The sequence below is a fragment of the Podarcis bocagei genome (assembly GCF_964188305.1).
Source record: "Podarcis bocagei genome assembly, chromosome: 8".
NCBI lineage: Eukaryota > Metazoa > Chordata > Lepidosauria > Squamata > Lacertidae > Podarcis > Podarcis bocagei.
The window spans coordinates 17,280,283-17,302,079 of record NC_138133.1 but is presented as its reverse complement, the minus strand read 5'-3'; the positions used below and the strand labels follow the sequence as shown (position 1 = coordinate 17,302,079).

The window sequence follows — 21,797 nt, the reverse complement described above, 5'->3', positions numbered from 1 at the left end:
ATGCTGGTAGCTTCAAGAACACCATCCAACCATCTCATTCTCTGCCGTCCCCTTCTCCTTGTGCCCTCCATCTTTCCCAACATCAGGGTCTTTTCCAGGGAGTCTTCTCATGAGGTGGCCAAAGTATTGGAGCCTCAGCTTCACGATCTGTTCCTTCCAGTGAGCGCTCAGGGCTGATTTCCTTCAGAATGGAGAGGTTTGATCTTCTTGCAGTCCATGGTACTCTCAAGAGTCTCCTCCAGCACCATAATTCAAAAGCATCAATTCTTCGGCGATCAGCCTTCTTTATGGTCCAGCTCTCACTTCCATACATCACTACTGGGAAAACCATGGCTTTTACTATACGGACCTTTGTTGGCAAGGTGATGTCTCTGCTTTTTAAGATGTTGTCTAAGTTTGCCATTGCCTTTCTCCCAAGGAGCAGGCATCTTTTAATTTCGTGACTGCTGTCACCATCTGCACTGATCATGGAGCCCAAGAAAGTAAAATCTCTCACTGCCTCCATTTCTTCCCCTTCTATTTGCCAGGAGGTGATGGGCCCAGTGGCCATGATCTTCGTTTTTTTGATGTTGAGCTTCAGACCATATTTTGCGCTCTCCTCTTTCACCCTCATTAAAAGGTTCTTTAATTCCTCTTCACTTTCTGCCATCAAGGTTGTGTCATCTGCATATCTGAGGTTGTTGATATTTCTTCCGGCAATCTTAATTCCGGCTTGGGATTCATCCAGCCCAGCCTTTCGCATGATGAATTCTGCATATAAGTTAAATAAGCAGGGAGACAATATACAGCCTTGCCGTACTCCTTTCCCAATTTGGAACCAATCAGTTGTTCCATATCCAGTTCTAACTGTAGCTTCTTGTCCCACATAGAGATTTCTCAGGAGACAGATGAGGTGATCAGGCACTCCCATTTCTTTAAGAACTTGCCATAGTTTGCTGTGGTCAACACAGTCAAAGGCTTTTGCATAGTCAATGAAGCAGAAGTAGATGTCTTTCTGGAACTCTCTAGCTTTCTCCATTATCCAGCGCATGTTTGCAATTTGGTCTCTGGTTCCTCTGCCTCTTCTAAATCCAGCTTGCACTTCTGGGAGTTCTCGGTCCACATACTGCTTGAGCCTTCCTTGTAGAATTTTAAGCATAACCTTAATGAGTCACAGTATAGCTCAAATTAGCAAGATTGATAGCAAGCTTAAAACAGACTCACATTCATTACAGCAGCTTTGAGCAATTGTACATTGAAAGGCACATTTCAGTCACAATCTGAAATCTCACAGTCATTGTCAATTAGAATTCTGGACAAGTTTTTCTTTGGGTTATATTCCATCACATGACATCACTCCTGAGTAAGCTAGATGAAAGGTGGTTTCATGGAAGTCTATCATCAGACTTTGACATTGATAAATTTCACATATATACAGAGAATGTTTGCAGTTTGTTTGTTTTTAAAGGAATCCTCTAGTTCATTGGCAAAATGATACAGATTTCCTTCAAAAAGTTTGTATTCTTGAAATAAGACCCCACTGTTCCTTTGACATTGATGTAACACTGGGGGGGGGGGAGTTGAGTGGAGCTGTCCTAGAACAACTTGGCCACTTTCACTAGCACAAAAAGAAGCACCTGCTACAAGAAGTTTAAAAGACAAGCTTAATTGACAGCTGTGGCTTCCTTCAGATATTTTGAGTGAATCAGAATATCACAGTTCACACAAACTGGCATGATAGCTTGGGTGTTTGGCATTTTCAAAGTTTTGCATGGGGAGCTGGATGAGCATTGAGATCACGAAAAGTATGCAAAAAGTGGGCACTGTCCTCGATTTGCTTACAGTGCTCTTCCCCGCCCCACCTTGCTTTGGTGGTGGTAAGTGAATTTGCTACAACCTCCACAAGAAGAGGAAATGTGCTTTGTTTTTGTTTTTTTCTGGGGTGGTGTGTGCTTTGGAATGTGGGACCATAACATATTAGATTTCCCACCTAATACCAGAGTTTGAAATATTGTGCATGTTGCAGGAGCTCTATAGTTGCAATATTTCAGGATATGCTGAAATGCCCCCCCCAATATCTCCTCTGCAATTTATGCTGTGTTTTATAACTCCTCTGACTGTTGTCAGTGAGGTTGTATTGTTCATGTTACATTTTTGTCTCAGCAGAATTCTTCAGGTTTTGTGCAGCTGCAGGAGTAGCTCTGTTGTCTGCCCATTTTACTTTGCCAAGGTAATATTTTTAGAGCAGATAGTGTAGTCTTGAGGCTTTACATCAGCTCAGTGTTTTCCATAGAAATGGTATTGGAGCCTTGGAACCCATTCTAAAACACTCACCAGCCATGACTCTTAGGAGTTTGAATTGTCTGTTGAGTTGAGCAGCCTAATGGGCTCTTCTACACAACCTTAGGCATTGTCTCTCCCACCCCTCAGAAATGCATGAACCAAAGATAGAAATTTAGAAGATGTACATAGAAACTCAATATATCTCACCTTTAGGGTTGATGTGGCCTTTGCACCTGTTCAATCTGCAGCCCTGATGTGGACTGTTGATGAGCAACTTTAGTGCCTCTCTTCTCCTTCCTTGAACATGAACAGGATAGACCTTCAGATGCAGGACACCTTCAAATAGAGGATTGCCCTATGAATACATAGCAAATATATGTGGGATCCACTGCATCACAATTCATGGGATAAAAAGTGGGGAATAAACTGTTTCACCAGCACTAGGTACCTCCATTGCTCAGATTGGGGTGAGGCTTATATGGGCCCCGCAATATTTTATTCAAGCTGGTGCCCCTGCACATGATGCTGATATCAACATTTTATTAAAGGGTCCTGAGACCTGGTCTACACAAAGAGTAGATAATGTACAAATATTTCTGTTTTGCAACATGTTGGAGTATGTGTTCTCTATTTAATAAACAAATAAGGGAAAATGTACATTTGTAGATGTCTGTATGGATATATTTCATGTAGATATTTTTCATAGAATTATAGGAATTATGCATGGTGTAAAGAAAATGAATAGAAAGGAGCTTTTCTCCCCTTTTCATGGTACTATCATCAGGGGTTGTCCAATGAAGCTGAATGATAGATGATTCAGAACAGAGAAAAGGAAGTTCTTCTTCACCCGGACCATACCTAATCTGTGGGGTTTGCTTCCACAATGATGTGTTGATGGTCACCAGTTGGGCAGAACAATGGAGGTTACTAATCACAATGGCTATATCCTGACTCCAGAATCAAAGGAGTCATGCTTCTGAATATCAGTTCTTGAGGAGCAACATTGCTAGATGCTACTGCCTCATGTCCTGCTTGTGAGATTCCCATAGCATCTGGTTGTCCACTCTGGGACATGGGATGTTTGTTGTTGTTTAGTTGATTAGTCATGTCCAACTCTTCGTGACCCCATGGACCAGAGCACGCCAGGTACTCCTGTCTTCCATTGCCTCCCAGAGTTTCGTCAAATTCATGTTGGTCCCCTTCTCCTTGTGCCCTCCATCTTTCCCAACATCAGGGTGTTTTCCAGGGAGTCTTCTCTTCTTATGAGGTGGCCAAAGTATTGGAGCCTCAGCTTCAGGATCTGTCCTTCCAGTGAGCACTCAGGGCTGATTTCCTTCAGAATGGATCGGTTTGATCTTCTTGCAGTCCACGGGACTCTCAAGAGTCTCCTCCAGCACCACAATTCAAAAGCATCAATTCTCTGGCGATCAGCCTTCTTTGTGGTCCAGCTCTCACTTCCATACATCACTACTGGGAAAACCATAGATTTAACTATACAGATCTTTATCAACAAGGTAATGTCTCTGCTTTTTGAGATGCTGTCTAAGTTGATCATCGCTTTTCTCCTAAGAAGCAGGCGTCTTTTAATTTTGTGACTGCTGTCACCATCTGTGGTGATCATGGAGCCCAATAAGGTAAAATCTGTCACTGCTTCCAATTCTTCCCCTTCTGTTTGCCAGGAGGTGATGGGACCAGTGGCCATGATTTTAGTTTTTTTGATGTTGAGCTTCAGGCCATATTTTTTGCTCTCCTCTTTCACCCTCATTAAGAGGTTCTTTAATTCCTCCTCACTTTCTGCCATCAAAGTTGTGTCATCTGCATATCTGAGGTTGTTGATATTGCTTCCGGCAATCTTAATACCACCTTGGGATTCATCCAGTCAAATAAATCTCTGGTCTGGTCTAGCAGGGCTCTTTCTGTAACCTTATGAGATCATAGCTCTGCATGTGCAGGAATTCCTACCACCACCACCACCCCCTTGTGGGGAAGCATCCGTCCATTTGATGCAACTCTTGCAATCTGAAGTCCAGTAGCAATTTTGTACTGGTATCTGCCATTTGCACAGATAAACAAGGCCTGAAGCTTATGGGAAGAAAGGTTGTGTGAGCTATGTCACAATACCTTAAGCTTCATGCTTAAGAAAAGCCATTCTTTTCTCCCTGCACAGAGAACACGCACAATGGAGAATGGATTACAAATGGTTCATATTTGTGCTTGAATGCCATCTTCCAGCCTCAGAGGGGTGGGGGTGTCCTTCTGAGCCTGTCAATCTCTTTACATTACTTTTGGTTCCCTGTATGATACCTTAAAATCTCCCCTGACTGACAGAAATGGCCTGAGGCTGAGATTTACAGAGAAGCATTCTGCATTGAATAGAACCTCCCTGGGAGCTGCTGCTGAACTGAGCAGCAAATGGTTTAGGGGTGACCATGGAATCATAGTGTTGTTCTGAGGACCCCACCACCCTAAATAATTATTTCCCACTGTAATCTAGATACAGGAAGGTAGGGTTGTGGAACAGCAGGCTGTATTTGTTGTTGACATTTTGCCATCCAAATTAGGCACGTAGCAGCAGCCGCAGAGCTGAAGGCTTGTGCTTGTTAATCTGCCGGACCTGGAAATTACATTATTGATGAGCCTGGTCTGATTGTAATACCGTATAGTGTATGTGTGCATTAAAAAGGAAGGAGCATGGAAGCCCTCTGATCTTTTAAATAAATAAAGTGGTTAAAAGAAATGCATTTCACATGTACTAAACCCAAGCACTTTTACCAGGCCAAAATATAATGGGTGCTTCGCTTACATGCCTGCCATTAATGGCAGACAACCCAATAACAAGCAGGGATGTGTTTGTGTATTATTCATGGATTGCCCTAAGCACGACCCAGGAAAGAGTCCAGTGGTGGAAGAAAGGCCTTGTAAAAATTGCTAAGAAAGTCTTCATGTGAAATGCAAACTTTATGGAGTAGATGTCTGTACTTTCTTCTCCACTTCAAATACCACATATTAATCCTTTCTGAACACAAGGATCAGTCAGCCATTTTAACTTAAACATATTTTCACTGCCCTTTAATCTCTCGTTTTATTAATCTCTCTCTCTCTCACACACACACTCACACACACACACACACACACACACACACTTACTTTGCATATATATCTAGTTGCCCTTTAAGATCTTGAAACAAACCAGTTTTAGTGGAAGGGGAACTGAACTGAACTTTTATTTTTAGTGTGGGTGTCGGTACAAACCTTTCTCCTGTCTCAGGGTGGAAATAACCATAGATTATGTTTCTTCTCTTCTCAGAACTTAGATTTTCCAGAATCTTTAATTATATATCCGTAATGATAAAATAAATCAGCCTACAAGTAACTAATATTAGTATAATAGTTACTTATAAGAACAATATAGTAAAAAGAGTAGCTCTGCAAATATTTGATATTAGGAGAAAATAATCATTTCAAAGATTTTATTGTACGCTTCTTGACTTGTGAACATTTGGTCCATCCCCCCCCCCCCACACACACAGACATAAGAAAAATGGGAGAGACTTTCATTTTAACAGCATCCGAAATAATGGGCCCAGTGTGATTTACCATTTTACTCATCTGCAAAACAGGAAAAATGAATGGGGGTTGGTGGGGGCAGATACAATGTCAGAGCAGAGAAATTGCATCAGAAGAAGTGAACAAAAGAGGTAACAAATTTGCATATGTGTATTGGTGCATATTTAAAAATCTTTACATCTCATCATATTGTGTTAGATTAGTGCTTCCCAACTTTTTGAGCCATGCCCCACCTAAGCATCTCTAAAACCCTGATTGCCACCCCCCTCCCGTGACATATAATTCTTATTATTCAAAAAGTGAACTCCTATTCATGTGGAAGAAGCCTAAAAGGCCATTCACTGTTAATAACTCATTCTTGAATTGCCCCCCTTAAAAATCAAATTGCCCCCCTGTGGGGCGCATGCCCCACGTTGGGCACCACAGGGTTAGATGGAGAGTAGTGTGTCTGCTTGCTCAGTCTGCTGACCAGGTGCTACTAACTGTTGATGGGAAACTTCAATGTTCTCACTCTTTATTCCTTCTAGTTTCTTATCTTAAAATCAGACTTCAACAGCCCACAAACAGAGGACACACTCAAATAGAGGCCTGTCCTATGTAAAGTAGAACACATGACCATCCTAAGTTTAAAGGTATGCAGAGTAAAGGCAGTCACATACACACTACCCAACAGTGTGGGGTCAGGCCACAAGGCAGTGGCATCCATACCACAGCAGCTGCATGTGGAAAGAGGCCTTGGCAAATCTAGTTTTAGGCATGATTCATCATATACCAAGGTGAAATTAACTTTGGCAAGGCTGCACTCTTCAGTGCTCCACTGATCTCCTACAGGTCATTTGGGGAGGAAAATGGGATAAGAAAAAGGTTTATCCTCCCACTTCCCTATGTATCCAGCATTATAATCCTTTCTTTTTTCCAAAACTTCATTTCTTTTACTTTACTTTTTCCTAAACTGGTTCCAGTTACTGTTATGGTGGAGGGGAGACAGTGAAATGCTTTGTTTTGAGGATGACTTTGCAGCAGGAATTGACATATTTCTATTTCCTATGTGTCCCTGTCGGAGATCGCCAACACGCCTTCCAGGGAGGCGCTCTGGTGACCCTCAAAGGGACGTGCTAGGGCCAAGTGTCTTCATCCTAGGTTTTGAGGATTGCTGCAGAATTTTTTGAGCATATGGGGCCGGCTCTGGCCCCTTTCCCTCCCCCCAGATGGTGCCCCTGATCTCCACCATAAGAATGCACTTCAATACTTTACTGTGGAACAGTCTTGAATACCAGTTGCAATAAGATAAATGTTACAAAATAAAGTAACCTACTTCTAGCAAGCAGTGAGGTTTTGTCCTTTATGCAGTTCAGTAAACTTTCCCAAAGGGAGATACTGAGCTTTGTTCATCATGGCAGAATGTCTCTGCAACTGCTGCTACTAGCTGTCTCCAGCAAGCGCACACAGGCTTCTCACTTTTCAGCTTCCTGCTGTGAGAGCTTTGCAGCTCCAGTTCCCAGAGATTAGTCATCAGGTAGCTTATCTCACCTTAAAGGAAAAATAACCAGCCTTCTCTGACGCATTTGCTAGAGTGCAACCTCTTTGCCGAAGATAAATTCCCCATTACAACATTTTAAATACAGTGCATTCAGACACAGCATTTCATGCGCATTCAACTTGTCATTTTAACAGCCTGCCCTGCCCCTTTACATCCCAGTAAGCAGCAACAATATGACTGATTGGAGGACAGGTGAGTGATGCTCCCCCATCACGCTGTCTGCTAATGCTTGTGAAGTTGAACAACTAGTTTAATCTCTTTGGTCTTCACTCAGATGGATGCTATCTCCTCCTTGCAAATTCTAATTCCTTTCCCCTTTATAACTTGTCTTTCTAATGTAGGAATCTTTGGGAAATGCCTCTACTTAGCTATGTATGCCTTGTGCTTTTATTATTACTACTAGTAATAGTACCAACAACAAACCGCCTGTTGCTTATCAGCCATTTGTTCCACCCAAAATGAACTAAAAGCTTCTGCGTCGCTGTGCTCATTAATTCAAGCCCGAAATTAAGTAAAATCTCTTCTATTTGTCCTTAATAGTGGAAATACTTAATTACATCCTTTTAATGTTATCAAGTTAATACATAGCTACAATTATTCAGAGGGATTCATAAATGTGCACAAAAAACATCTCTAATTATAGAATGTAGTTGGAAAACACTTTTTATATAGCTATTTTGCATGTCATGTGTTACTCATTACATTAGTCAGCGAATGGTTCAGGTTCAATCCATCAAGATATTGAATGGGACAGCTTCCATTCTTTGCAATTTAACTTGTATAAGAACTTCTCACTGGATTGTGCTCTAAAACTATAATGTGTGATAACTCACTAAACTTCAGAAAATGTAGAAATTGTGTGATTATCTTTCTGAACCCAGCAGGTATGCTTGATTTACAGAATTATTTATAGCTACTTATAACTAGTTGAGCTAATGATTTGTGTTCTGCAACAGGGATTCTCAAACCTTCTGCCCCTGAGACACGCTTGAGGTGGTTGACTACTACACAGAATGATGGTGCAGAGAGAGAGATTCAGTCACAAATGGTGTCAGTTGAAGGCAGAATTTGGCATAATCAGTTGGCAACTGCAGACTTCACTTTCCACTGATACCTAATTCATCTTTGAAAATTGCTAAATTCTTTGCCACAGCATTTCCCTTGTGACAAGGAGTTTCATAGTTCAGTATTGTGATACAGCCTCCCCATTTTAGGCAGTATTTGCTAATCCAGAGGCTCTAAGAGGTTTAGAACACACACACACACACACACACACACACACACACACACACACACTTTCCACCCCAATTTCCCCTTTAAAGTACTTTTCTATCCATCATTTTGCTCTGTCCCGGCTTCTGCCAACCTAGCAGTTAGAAAGCACACCAGTGCACATAGATAAATAGGTATTGCTGCGGTGGGAAGGTAAACAACGTTTCCATGTGCTCTGGCACTCATCAAGGCACTCTGTGTGCCAGTAGTGGTTTAGTCATGCTGGCCACATGACCTGGAAAGCTGTCTGTGGACAAATGCCTACTCTCTCAGCCTGAAGTGAGATGAGTGTCACAAACCCCATTGTCACCTTTGACTAGACTTAACCATCATGGGGTCCTTTACCTAACTTTACCTCTTTACCTCTTATCCATCTCCTGCAATTTCTTCTAGTTTCCTGCCTTATCTCCTGCCCTTTCCCTACCTCCTCAGACATCCTTCATCCAGGGTCTTTGTACACCCACTTCTTCTCATAACAGCTTTCCTCTCTGACTCTCTCCATTTCTCTACCCACTTTGCTCATTTCCTTCAACTCCTCCACAGCCCTTTCCTTTCACAAGAGTGATACCTGCATTTCTTCCTCTTCCTCCAAAGTTCTGTCTCCTGACTACTTTTTAAAAAATCTGTAGAAAGCTAAGCAAACACAACCACTTTAATAAATGTGTGTGTGTGTGTGTGTACACACAGACACTGTGATGTAGGTAGCAACACTACCATACCTACTGATAGGTTTACTCTTTCTCTCAGTGCTCCCCCTTCTGCTTTCCCCCGAATGAATCCTGAGTAAATAATATCTGAATTCACTGGTGTGTAACGGCTTTATTTTATAACTGGGCCATAAAGGGCGGGCTGCGTGCTTCTCTTCAGACAGACACTAAAATAATACAAAGCAGAAGCAGAATGAAGCATTCCTCTTGTCCCCACGCAGTGTTCTGTTGTAACGGGATGCTACAGTCTGAAACACCAAAAGGATATCAGCCTCCACAATGTGTTTGTCTCTCGCTCCCTGTCTTTAGAAACTAACTAGGTGTGCTTAAGAGTTTGGATGAATACTTCAGTGTAATTTTATATAATTTCATGTTGCCATGTAAATCTCTTTTATAGGTCTCTTTAGATGGAATTTAATGCGGCAGAAACCTTGTCACCAGAAGGATTAATGTCTACATTAGCATTTCGGCAATAAAAAAAACCTCGGGAGCCAAGTGGTGGAGGCCCACGGACAGCCTTAAACCTGGATTCTTCAGCTCGACATTCACCGTTGGAGTTTTTAATTGCTTGCTGTAGGGAAACCATCGCCAATGCTTACAAGGAACTGCTTATCCCTGGTTCTCTGGGTCCTATTCGATGGAGGTCTCTTAAAGCCACTTCATCCACAACCGCAACAGACTTTAGAAGGTGAGCTGAGGGGAAATGTTGTCACAGCACCAGAGAGGAGGACACCCGCCGTGCGGGTCAAGCGAGGCTGGGTGTGGAATCAGTTCTTTGTGTTGGAAGAATACATGGGCTCCGAACCCCAGTACGTGGGAAAGGTAAATGTTTAGTCTTCTAAAAAGCTCAGTGGACTAAATGTTGTATGAAAGAAGTACATGTGTTTTAACATTACAATCCTATACTCAGAAGTGAGCCCCAGTGAGTTCAATGGGACCTGCTCCCAGGTAACTATAGGATTGCAGCTTAAATCTTTCAAATTCTACAGAAGTTGAACATCCAATGTGGCTTCTGCAGCTTCCGATTGAGTGCAGGAAGCTCCTGCAGCCAATCGGAAGCCGTGCCTTGGTTTTCGAATGGTTTCAGGGGTTGAACGGACTCCTCAAACAGATTATGTTTGAGAACCAAGGTACCACTGTGTATTGTAGTCTAACTTCTATGAAATCATGTTTTTGGATGTCGTGTTTTTGATACAGAATTGTTGACATTGGTTTTCTGTGACTTAAAAAGGAAGCTATCAACAGTTGCAGAGGATATAGTAAGCAATCTTTGAAGGATAGGTCACCAGAATGAGGTGTTTTTGGTTTTGTTTTAGACTAAGTAAAAACTAGTCCTACATAGCAGGGCCACTGCACACCCACACGGGGCAGGCAAATCATTTTGCTGATGCGAATATCGTCTCTGGATTGTGTCTGAAACCACCATGTGATGACCATGGACCTGGCACAGGGTCTATTGAATTCCTGGCCAGCTCTGTCTCTCCATCCCTCAAGAATCCCCCATTTCATGGTTTTCTGCAGGCTGCCATTCATGAGTGACCACAGCACTTCCAACCAGGCAGAATCGGGTGTTCCACACTGGTGGAGGCAGGCAGGACTGAGCAGAGGACATCCTCTGCCCAATCTACCACCGCCCTAGCAAAAGCAATTTTGATTTCAGCCTTAACATGTTTAGATAAGCTTCAGAATTTGCTTTGCCAATTCTTACAACAAAGCCTCTGAGTGAATGTTTAATTTTCAGAAATGTATTGGAACTTTCTTGTGTGGCAAATTCATGGTCGTATTTATTCTTCTATATGCTGAGTTTAAATTGCTGTGGTTCCCCCCCCCCATGACTCCTGTTTGCACAAATAACAAGTCTATTACACTTTGATTATTACGTTTGCTTGTCAAGAGTACTTTTCACATGCCCATTTTAAAGACTCAGGATGCCTCCCTCAATGCACTGATGCATCTTTCTGGATAAATAATTTATGGCACTATGTGTCAGGAGAACCAACTTGGCACAGTTTGGAAGTGGTACAGCAATTTTTGGGTCTAGATTAGGTGATAGTGAAAAGCAGTAATGATTGTAGAATCAAAGATCCAATAGAAAGCAGTAATAAAAAGGAGCCCCCCCCCCCGACAGTTCCAGTCAAAGGTGACTATGGGATTGCTGCGCTCATCTCGCTTTCAGGCCAAGGGAGCCGGCGTTTGTCCACAGATATGTGGGACATGTGGCCAGCATGACTGAACTGCTTCTGGCGCAACGGGACACTGTGACAGAAACCAGAGTGCACGGAAATGCCAATTATGTTCCCGCCACCTATTTATCTACTTACACGGGCATGCTTTTGAACTCCTAGGTTGGCAGAAGCTGGAACAGAGCAACGGGAGCTCACCCTGTCGTGGGGATTTGAACTGCTGACCTTCCGATCGGCAACCCCAAGAGGCTCAGTGGTTTAGACCACAGTGACACCCGCGTCCCCAGAAAGCAGTAATACACTGACATTGGTCTACATCCATATTGAGCTGCTTCAATCTCAATTTAAGGGTCTCATAATGATCCACATGATGGGGCAGTTGTTGAAAGGAGAGGGTGCCTCCATTTTGACAATTTCAGCTATCTTTTAAAGTATTGTAATGTATTTCCCCCTTAAACTTACATGCCATCTTTCTTCCGGCATTGAACCCAAGGCAGCGTACACTTGGTTCCTAGGCTCTCCCATTCAGACACTGACCCAGTCCAGACCTGCTTCGCTTCAGCCTCAAAATGTATTCAAACTATTCTTTGTCTTCAGTCTAGCTTCTATAGCTTTGTAAAGCAATTCAAAATTATTTACTGGAAGAAAAATAAAAGCCTCTGTTTCTATAACTCTAAAGGCTTTGTTATAGGATATATTATTACATTCACTGTGTCTTCTGACCCCTTACCTTGCTCGCAACTTTTCTGTTGTGCTGAGTGACCTTGAAAGGTTAATCTGACATGGTGGATCCTTTTGTATGGTTTCTGCTTATTTAAGAAGCATGTGTGAATGAGGAAAGAGAGCTGGCTGTGATTGCATTTCTGTTTTGGAAATACCGGTAATTTCTTATACATATTTGTGAGAGCTATTGTGTGTGTTTGTGTGAATCTTAGGAAGCAAAATGGTAGTTTCATATGAGCAGAATAAGCTTCACTGTAACTCCCATTTTGTATATTTCATCAAAAGTATCCGTGTAACTGAATGGTATGCTAGAATTCAGAGACAGTTTCCAGTGTCATATTCCCTGCCTGTCATTCTTACCATTTGCATGCGTACTCACACAGAGAGAACTGACTTGGCTTTCGGTGAAGGAGAAAGAAAGCAATATGTCAGAGATGCAAAGATCCCCACAGCTAGATCTTGAGAGGGACATTTCATCCCTCACAATTCAAGAATTGACATGAGTCTGAGCAGATAGTGGTGGATGAGGCAATGTGTTTCTATTCTATCCTTTGATCACCCTATAGCAGATTGTGTCATACCCATTTTTTATATATATACTTCATCATTTGATGATAGATTCTTCCTCAGTTAGGTAAACTGCATATTTTAGTGTGGCTTTCACTAATTATAGTAAGACCTAATTCATTCAGTTTGCATTTTAGTTCGAAACTACCAAATCTGCATTTCACAGAGCAATACTTGAACCAAACCAATACACAAACCCTTCCACATTCACACTTCTCTAAAATTTGTGATGCAGTTCCCCAACCAAAGAATGCATACAAAATGTTTATATCAGAGAAAAGTGCATGCAAATGTGTGTGCAGCACAATTTTTTTGTACATGTACAAAAATAGACATTCTGTTAAGGTAAAATTACTTGCAAAAATGTGTTTTCTTGGCAAATGTTTGCATATTAGGAGACATGTGCATAAAAAAATCAAATCAATGTTCATGCAGCCTTTTTTAAAAAAATCAAAACATATGCAGAAATTGGGCAAACCAATTTTAAGGCTGGAAAACAGAAACAGAAGGAAACAGAAATTGACAGATATTTCTATCTCTAATTATACCCCTTAAAACTACATTATTGGGTATCCTGCAGATGCCCATACAGTACAACGCCATGTACAATGTATAAGAACTCTAAGGAATATAATAATATACTCCTTGAGGAATATTGCCCTTGCCCCCCATGGCTGACAGTTCGTGCTCGAGACAACCAAGGAAAGAGAATAAAGGCCAAACCATACATTGCAGTCAACGCGAGGCTGCCATCCAAACTGACAGACCCACGTCGCATTCTCCCCTCACTTCTTGTTACATGTAGCTTCATTTAGCTCATGACAAGTCATTGTCATGCCATGCATTTCCATGGCCCTGCTCCATTCCACTGGCCTCTGCCTTACCGTATTGGTTGCCCCCGGTGTGACATAGCAATTGAAGCATACAATTTAAGGATGCTGTGTTGCAGGCAAAGTGAAAATACATTATGCAAGGACAAAGGAGAGAACATGACCTGGGGTGTTGTTTTCAGCAGTACCCAGACCTGTGCAGTGAGTCAGTGGGGTCAGCCAAGTACATTTACCCAGGGCCTCAAAGGGCTAAGCCCCACCAGGGGCCCGCCAAAAGTCCCTGTGCCTCCCTGTCGACTAGGGGCTCCCACCCTGGGCCTCAGAGAAGTTCTGCATGGGTGTGGCAGTACATTCGTACCTTGATTCTTGAACGCCTTGGTACTTGTACATTTTGGCTCCCGAACACCGAAAACCTGGAAGTAAGTGTTCCAGTTTTTCAAAGGTTTTTTGGAAGCCGAACATCTAGCATGGCTTCCGCTTGAGTGCAGGAAGCTCCTGCAGCCAATCGGAAGCTGCACCTGGGTTTTCAAATGTTTCGGAAGTTGAACGTGCTTCGGAATGGATTACATTCAAGAACCAACGTACAACTGTAGTCCTATGCCCACCATAATGTCTAGTTTGATGCCATGGAATCTTCTAACCTGGAATTATTTATAGTGGTTTGAGCTCATGGGCTCCATGTGGGTGTAAGCATTTTAAAGCACTGTGATATGGGGAGAGGTAGAAGGCTGATCGCCGAAGAATTGATACTTGGTGCTGGAGGAGACTCTTGAGAGTCCAATGGACTACAAGAAGATCATACCTATCCATTCTGAAGGAAATCAACCCTGAGTGCTCACTGGAAGGTTTTCCCAGTAGTGATGTATGGAAGTGAGAGCTGGACCATAAAGAAGGCTGATCGCTGGAGAATTGATGCTTTTGAATTATGGTGCTGGAGGAGACTCTTGAGAGTCCCATGGACTGCAAGAAGATCCAACCTATCCATTCTTAAGGAAATCAGCCCTGAGTGCTCACTGGAAGGACAGATCCTGAAGCTGAGGCTCCAATACTTTGGCCACCTCATGAGAAGAGAAGACTCCCTGGAAAAGACCCTGATGTTGGGAAAGATGGAGGGCACAAGGAGAAGGGGACAACAGAGGATGAGATGGTTGGACAGTGTTCTTGAAGCTACCAGCATGAGTTTGACCAAACTGCAGGGGGCAGTGGAAGACAGGAGTGCCTGGCGTGCTCTGGTCCATGGGGTCACGAAGAGTCAGACATGACTAAACGACTAAACAACAACAAAAAGTCTCAGCTGAAGCTGTACATTTGTTATAATAGAGCTTTGTTCTTAGCTGAAGTCTTAGCATGCTGTAGATATTACATGAATCTTTAGTTTGGTCCATGGGGTGGATTCTTAAATTCTTATTCCTCTACTTCAAATGTGATATGATCACATTTAAAAGTGTGTGGTTTTTTTGTGTGTGCCAGTTTCCAGACTCCAGCAAAGATGGCTGACTCATGTAAGAGTTGTACCCACTAATGTTCTGTGTGCCTCTAAACAATTAAGACAGGCATGAGGACCAGCTATATTAGGCTATATATCAGATTAACATGGCTCAATTGTTACTTAGATATTTTTTAATGGGAGGGGGAAGTCGTAATGATGAAAGAATCTTCTGCCGCACAGGGTGTAATTTCACTTTAAGATAAGTGATATTGTTGCATTCTTGAGTACTAAGCGCACACTTTTAAGCAAATGTGTCCCTAGTGTGCCGCTTCTATCCAGACAATAAAAATAAAATATGGAAGGAGCTGGATGATAGAATGCCGAATAATGAATGCATAACGGATACTTCATTAAGAAGGAGCCAGGAAGCACGGACTGTGAGCATGAAAACTGTGCCTGTTGAACAGCTACTGGACTGACATTTATAGCTGACTTCATCAAAGCAAGATTTATGCCAGCAGAAGTTTGCTGCCGCATCCAGCTCCTAAGGTCAAAGGAATGATTTCCTCCCCTCCCCACACACACCTCTTTTGGTAATTATTTATCTGCATGATTTCCTTAAATAAGTAACAGGTTGTTGTTCCAAACTACAGCAATATATATGCAAATGACTGGTCCAATCATATAGAGTGCATTTGTTGTTAAATTCACACTATGGCTGTTGTTAAACATCAGCAAATAGTGCACACCACAATGAATTTCTACCACTTCTTCCTTCATGGCATGTCACAAATGATATTTTCTGACGCGAGAGAGAGGGTCAGCGATAGATTTAAAGGGTTTTCTAAGGATTTGTTGATGAATAAGGATGAAGTGCATGGATGGGGGAAAACACTGGACTAATGGAAATGGGGGAGAAATTTGATTCGGTTCACATTCAAAGGTGAACCTGCTTAATTTGTACTTTCCAAAACAATATTGACCTGAAACACAGCCATCCTTCAAAAGTGACACTTGCGATACAATTTCCCAGCCAAGTAATGTATACAAAGATGCATTTTGCTATGGTAAAGTTTGCACATATAAACATGTATATTGGGATAGCTTTGCTTTAAAATCCTGAAGAATTTTTTCATGAGGACTTTTTGCAAATTGATGGGGAAATTTGGAGATCTGAACTTGGAAAACAAGATATTGAGAGAAAGCAAAATTGACAGATTCATGGGAAACCCATGTCTTTCCTCCCTGAATCAGAGTAGGGGACAATGGAGTATTGGATGGAGGGTGCTTAAACTTTCCCCAACCAGTTGCTTCCCCCACCTAAGATGCAAAATTTTGAAGTGCAGGCATTTACTATGATGAATGTAATTCTGACCTAAGACCTAAACCGAGGTGTGTTTATTGTTGCAGCCAGCAAAGGGGACTGGGCTTTGTACAGATTTTAATTTTTATGCAAAACATGGTTCAGTAGCCAGTAGCCCCTACATACTTGCTTGTCAGACAATGCCACATTTTACTAATTGGTGCATACTTGCCAACTGATAAAATTAGAATTAAACAACAAACATGTGTATTTATCCATCCCATATTAAATTTCCCAAATGTCCAATTCCAAATTCCATCCAATGCAGCGCTTGCAAAGGGTTATAATTATTATTCTTATTGGTTAAAGTTCTTCCAAATGAAAAGCTATGAACTTTTATTTTTATAAATGAACCGCTACTTTCCTGCAGAGGCCTAAAGATACTGTATGTGTTAAAGGTTCTTTAAGACAAACAAAAATGTATGCAGCTGATTACAATTTTGGGTGCAAGCAAACTCCAGTAAAACCCATGAAAACATTGTCACTGATTGCTATGAAAGTTAAATTTCACCCTTACTTGTCTTGCCATTGTATTTCATATGTGTTGTGTTGTGGTTCGAGGACACGATCCCCGCTTTGTGGAAAGAAGACACACAGACCCAGAGTATATAAGGTTAATGGGCAAGAAAAGGCCACAACTTTATTGATTACAGCAAGTGAGAAGGTATTGGCTTAGGCATTGGACCACGACAGATTGACTCCACCCACTCGGAGAGGGGTGAACCCAAAGGGGGTTTATTCACCAGAAGGTGGAACCTGTTGATGTTAATACAACTATAAATTCTCCCCTGATGTCACCGAGGGTCGTGCCATGCCCCCCCCCCCACCAGACAGGCATCGGACAGGATCCACGACCACTGGATTCCTTTAACGGAATACCCAAATTTGAAGGGGTAGGTGATGGCCACACCTAGCCCTTCCACACACCAACAACACATTCCAATGCCTAACCTAACTGCCAATACCAAGAAAGTTGTGACGATTGCTGCGAGGTAGATGAAAAAAACCAAAAGGCCTAATGCCAGATGGAAAAATTCTTACCAGGCCCCCTAGGCAACCAACCTAAGGTCCATAGCAAGGTCAAGAGAAAAACTAAGCCCTAAGCTCTAAGGGAGTGAAGGGTGGGTGACACGCGACGAGAAGGCGGAAAATGAGGCAGAATGGCTGGCGCAGCAGTATCTTAAACTGCAAACCACGCTCCCTCCAAGCCGCCCAGTTGGGCGCTTACCTGTGGGTGTGGGTGCGCCAGCCAGGTGAGTGGGGCAGGGGGTATAATGCCCCCTGCGTGGTGCAGAAATCGCGTCCTGTCCACAACACCTCTCCTCTTGGAGGAGGAGAGGCTTTGTCAAAAATGTACACTTTTCAATGTTGCATTTGTTTGTTCGTTTTAAAACTAGCAATTCCTTACCCCATACTCTGATCAGGCTATCGTGGTGTGCTATTCTGACAGGTGCAGTGATCGTTCCATGACTTATTATAGAACTCCAGCACTAACAATATCAGCATAATTTATAAATAGGGCTTTAATGGGACCTATTAAATCAGCCGCCAATTTCACTAAACATTTTGGGATGACTAGTTAATTTTGGAAGCCACCTGGAAGAGCACTGGAGAGTTTTACAGCAGACATGTCAGATGCTATCAGCCCAAACTCTCAATCCATTTTATGCTGGCTTCCCACCCCCGGGAGAGTATCTTAAAAAGTGTCAGGTTGCAGAAACTGATGGGGATTAGGCAAGTTCATGGTGAGAGAGTCTGAAATAGTGCTTGAGGTTGACACTTTCAAACCCATCACTAAAAAATCCTTATGACAGTCCGCTTGGGCCATTGTAACCCAAGCTGTAAATCAAAGTGCCTTATGACTTCATATTATATCAGAATACGGGATTTTGAAGGAAATATTTCAGCTTTACAGGCGAGAGTCAGACACCCTTTAAACCTACTTGGGCAAGAGGAGATCTAAACTGTTTCCCTCCCCCCTCAACAATTGGGCTTAATTCTGTCAGAATTATTACTTTTTGTGCTGGTCAGAGGAGTGTAGAACTAGTAGTCACATTTGCACAAACAAATCTCAGTTTAATGAATGAGATATAAGCTGCCCTTTGGCTCCCCATTTCACTCCTCCATGCATACAACTTTGTGAGCAAGGCTGGAAGAAGCAGCAGTAACACATAGCTTCCCATTACATCTGAACTAATGGCTCCAAAGTAACCGGGATCTGGAAGCCAGTTTCCATGGCTTCATATTCTGGCTTGCTTAGATGCTGTTAACCATAGTTTCCTGGTTCTGATGTAACAGGAAGCCATGGTTAACTGTGGATCCCTTGCTTGTTGCACCTCCATCGGGATGGAAGAAAGTGGCTGTGCATCATGAATATCTCTGCTTAAGCCATGATTTGACTGTGCAAATGTGGCTGCTGTAACGGATATCAGTAACCTATACTTCCTGAATTGATAGGAGTCAATAAACACGCACCTCTCTCAGCATTGTGGGAAGCTATGACAGGACAGAGTTGGTCAACCATAGGGTTGTCATGCATCCAGAATTTCCCGGACATAGCTGGTAGTTGGCGATTGGAAACGGTGTCCATGTGGAAATCGTTGAAACATCTGGAAAAATCTGGACATACGGCAACCCATGTCGGCAGTGTTGTAATTGGCGATTTCCCTTAAAAATAGCTCATAACTTCATTTCCCCCTGAGATTTTGCAAAAAAGAAGCTCTCCCCCCCCCCCACACACACTTTTTGAAATATGGCAACCCTGGACAACAGATAGGGTTATGATCAAAATGTCAATGAAACCCAACCCTTGTAGTGAATTTTCACCATAGGTAAAACAAGTTGAGGCTGATAAGGCTGTTAAAATTCCTTCAGGCATGTTGTTTTGTACATTTCAGAGTTAAGGACTGGGTTCATGCCAGAAGAGATGTTCAAACAGGCGAAGGAGCATGGGGCACATGAAGTCCTAGTGAAAACTGGACTGAAGAGTCTTGTGACTGAAAGCGAAGCTCAGTGCCCCCTCCATTTCCATGAATAGGACAGAATATACTGTCCTTTCCCTTCCTGCCTTTTAACCTGTCACATGTGCTGCTGCTTTTAGCCTGGTGCTTTATTTTGCTCATGCTGAGGGAATGTTTTGCAAAGTAGGTTTCACGTAGGTTTGGAGATGTGTTGTATCTGCTTCTAACAGCAGAATTGGGAAGGAAGCATAGTGTGTGTGTGTGTGTGTGTGTGTGTGTGTGTGTGTGTGTGATTATCCATCCGTTCTCAAGCTTTCACATGACTGAATCTACTCTGGCATGTTGGGCGACAACTCACCCCAAGCAGATTTCATGGGGCTGCAGGGGGAAGAGAGAATAGCAGGAATTTGGTCCATATTCCACCCTCTAGTCTGCTGACCATAAATTCAGTGGGTGCAATTTTCCCCATGCCAGTATCATGCCTGGGGAAAACTGTGTGTCAATACTATTTTGGGAATGGACTCAGATTCTTACATTTCTTCTGATTGCAGCCTATGTGCTATTGACACATAGCACAGAGCTCTGCTAATTTTCTCCGCTGTTAATGTTCTTACAAGGGGTTTATCCCACTCGACACTAGATGCAACTTGAAAACAGCTGCTTCCAAAAGAAACAGAAAATAGCAGTCTGGTGTTCCTACTATTCCTATGCATGATGTCAAGTTTCAAAGATAGATAACAGATGATGCTGTATGGGCTATTGCTTTAAACATATGTTCAATCAGTCCTTTGAGAAGGACATTACAGTTGTTCAGTTGTTGGCTCTGGAGTGAACACTGCAAATTAGATCTAATGAGCAGTTGTTTTAATACTTAGTTAGAGATGGGCAAAATCACTTGGTTCCTCTCTGGAAAGGTTTCCATGTACCCAGAACTCTGCATCAGGAGATGACTGAAGTGTCTGGACCTAAGCTGGAGTCATGAGAATCCCTAGAATGGCCATTATGAAATCACCGACACATAAAATGGCACATGAAACTTCTGACATGTCAAATGGCAATGCAGATGGATAGCATCAGAAATACACAAAACGGCTCACCTTTAAAGCCTTAAACAGCTCATGTCCAGAATACTTAAATTACTGTCTCTACCCTTTTGAGACTTCCCAGTGCCCAATCACTGATAACATCTAGAGAGCATCTCTCTTTGATGTATTTCTGGTGGGAACACGAGGGGGGCTTCTCCCTAGTGGTGGAAGTCCCTACCCAATAATATGTGTCTGTTCTGCAATGTGTGATGATTTTATGGCCATAATGAAGAACTTTTTGTTTAGGCAAGTATTTGTTTACCGCCTGGTTAGTTTATTAATTTCTGTTATTCTTGATTTGCTCTCCCTCCTCCCCGCTGCCTCTATCTCCTTTGAATATTAATTTGCATCTGTCTTGCATTGTGAGTTGCTTTGAGTGAGCAGAAAGAAGAGATACAGGTTCAAGCCCCATGTTGGATGAAAGATTCCTTCATTGCAGGGTGTTGGGACCAGATGACCGTTGTGCTCCCTTCCAACTCTATGATTATATGAAAATCTATGCAATGAATAAACTAATAACCAACACACAGCAGAGGTAAGGCTCAGGGCAGTCCGAACATCTTTTGCCGATTGAATTTGCATGGGCAGAAACACAAATTTGTCACTGTCATTTGGATTGACCCAAATTTGGATTGTGTGTGGGGTATCATTAATTATTATATATTTGTAGACAAAAGAAATTGCAGCTGATGTTCCTTTATATCTATTCTCCTTTATATCTATATCTATTGGGGATGGTTAATTGTCTGGTGTAGCCATTCCAGCAATGTAATTATCACATAACATTGCTCAGATAAGAATGTAGCCATCAAGAAGAAGAAGAGTTTGGATTTGATATCCTGCCTTTCATTCCCTTTTAAGGAGTCTCAAAGCGGCTCACAATCTCCTTTCCCTTCCTCCCCCACAACAAACACTCTGTGAGGTGAGTGGGGCTGAGAGACTTCAAAGAAGTGTGACTGGGCCAAGGTCACCCAGCAGCTGCATGTGGAGGAGCGGAGACGCGAACCCGGTTCCCCAGATTACGAGACTACCGCTCTTAACCACTACACCACACTGGCTCTCAGATCTTATATCAGTGCTTGGATAGTGGAGCAGACCTCATCTGCTGGAGCTAGAGCCACCATCAGCCTGCCTCCACATTTTCAGTGGGCCTCTTGCTGTGCAGTTATATCTAGGGTTGACATGTCTATGAATTGGGAAGAAACACACCCATCTTTCAGAATTTGTACTTTGATTAATTTTTCACCAAAGTTCTCCAGCCATTTTGTGTAGATGGGGAAAGTGTGCATAAAATTGTATATATTACTGA

General features: G+C 42.4%; 1 protein-coding gene across 4 annotated transcripts in view; it reads left to right on the top strand.

Annotated features, from left to right (window-relative positions):
- Positions 1 to 21,797, top strand: part of CDH12 (cadherin 12) — a 689,773-nt gene that overhangs the window by 514,893 nt on the left and 153,083 nt on the right. For all 4 annotated transcript variants that reach the window (XM_081206312.1, XM_081206313.1, XM_081206315.1 and 1 more), the window contains one exon: positions 9,746 to 10,170. In XM_081206312.1, the coding sequence (XP_081062438.1) occupies positions 9,940 to 10,170 (231 nt within the window). In that variant the 5' untranslated portion in view covers positions 9,746 to 9,939. The remainder of the gene's footprint in view (positions 1 to 9,745; positions 10,171 to 21,797) is intronic.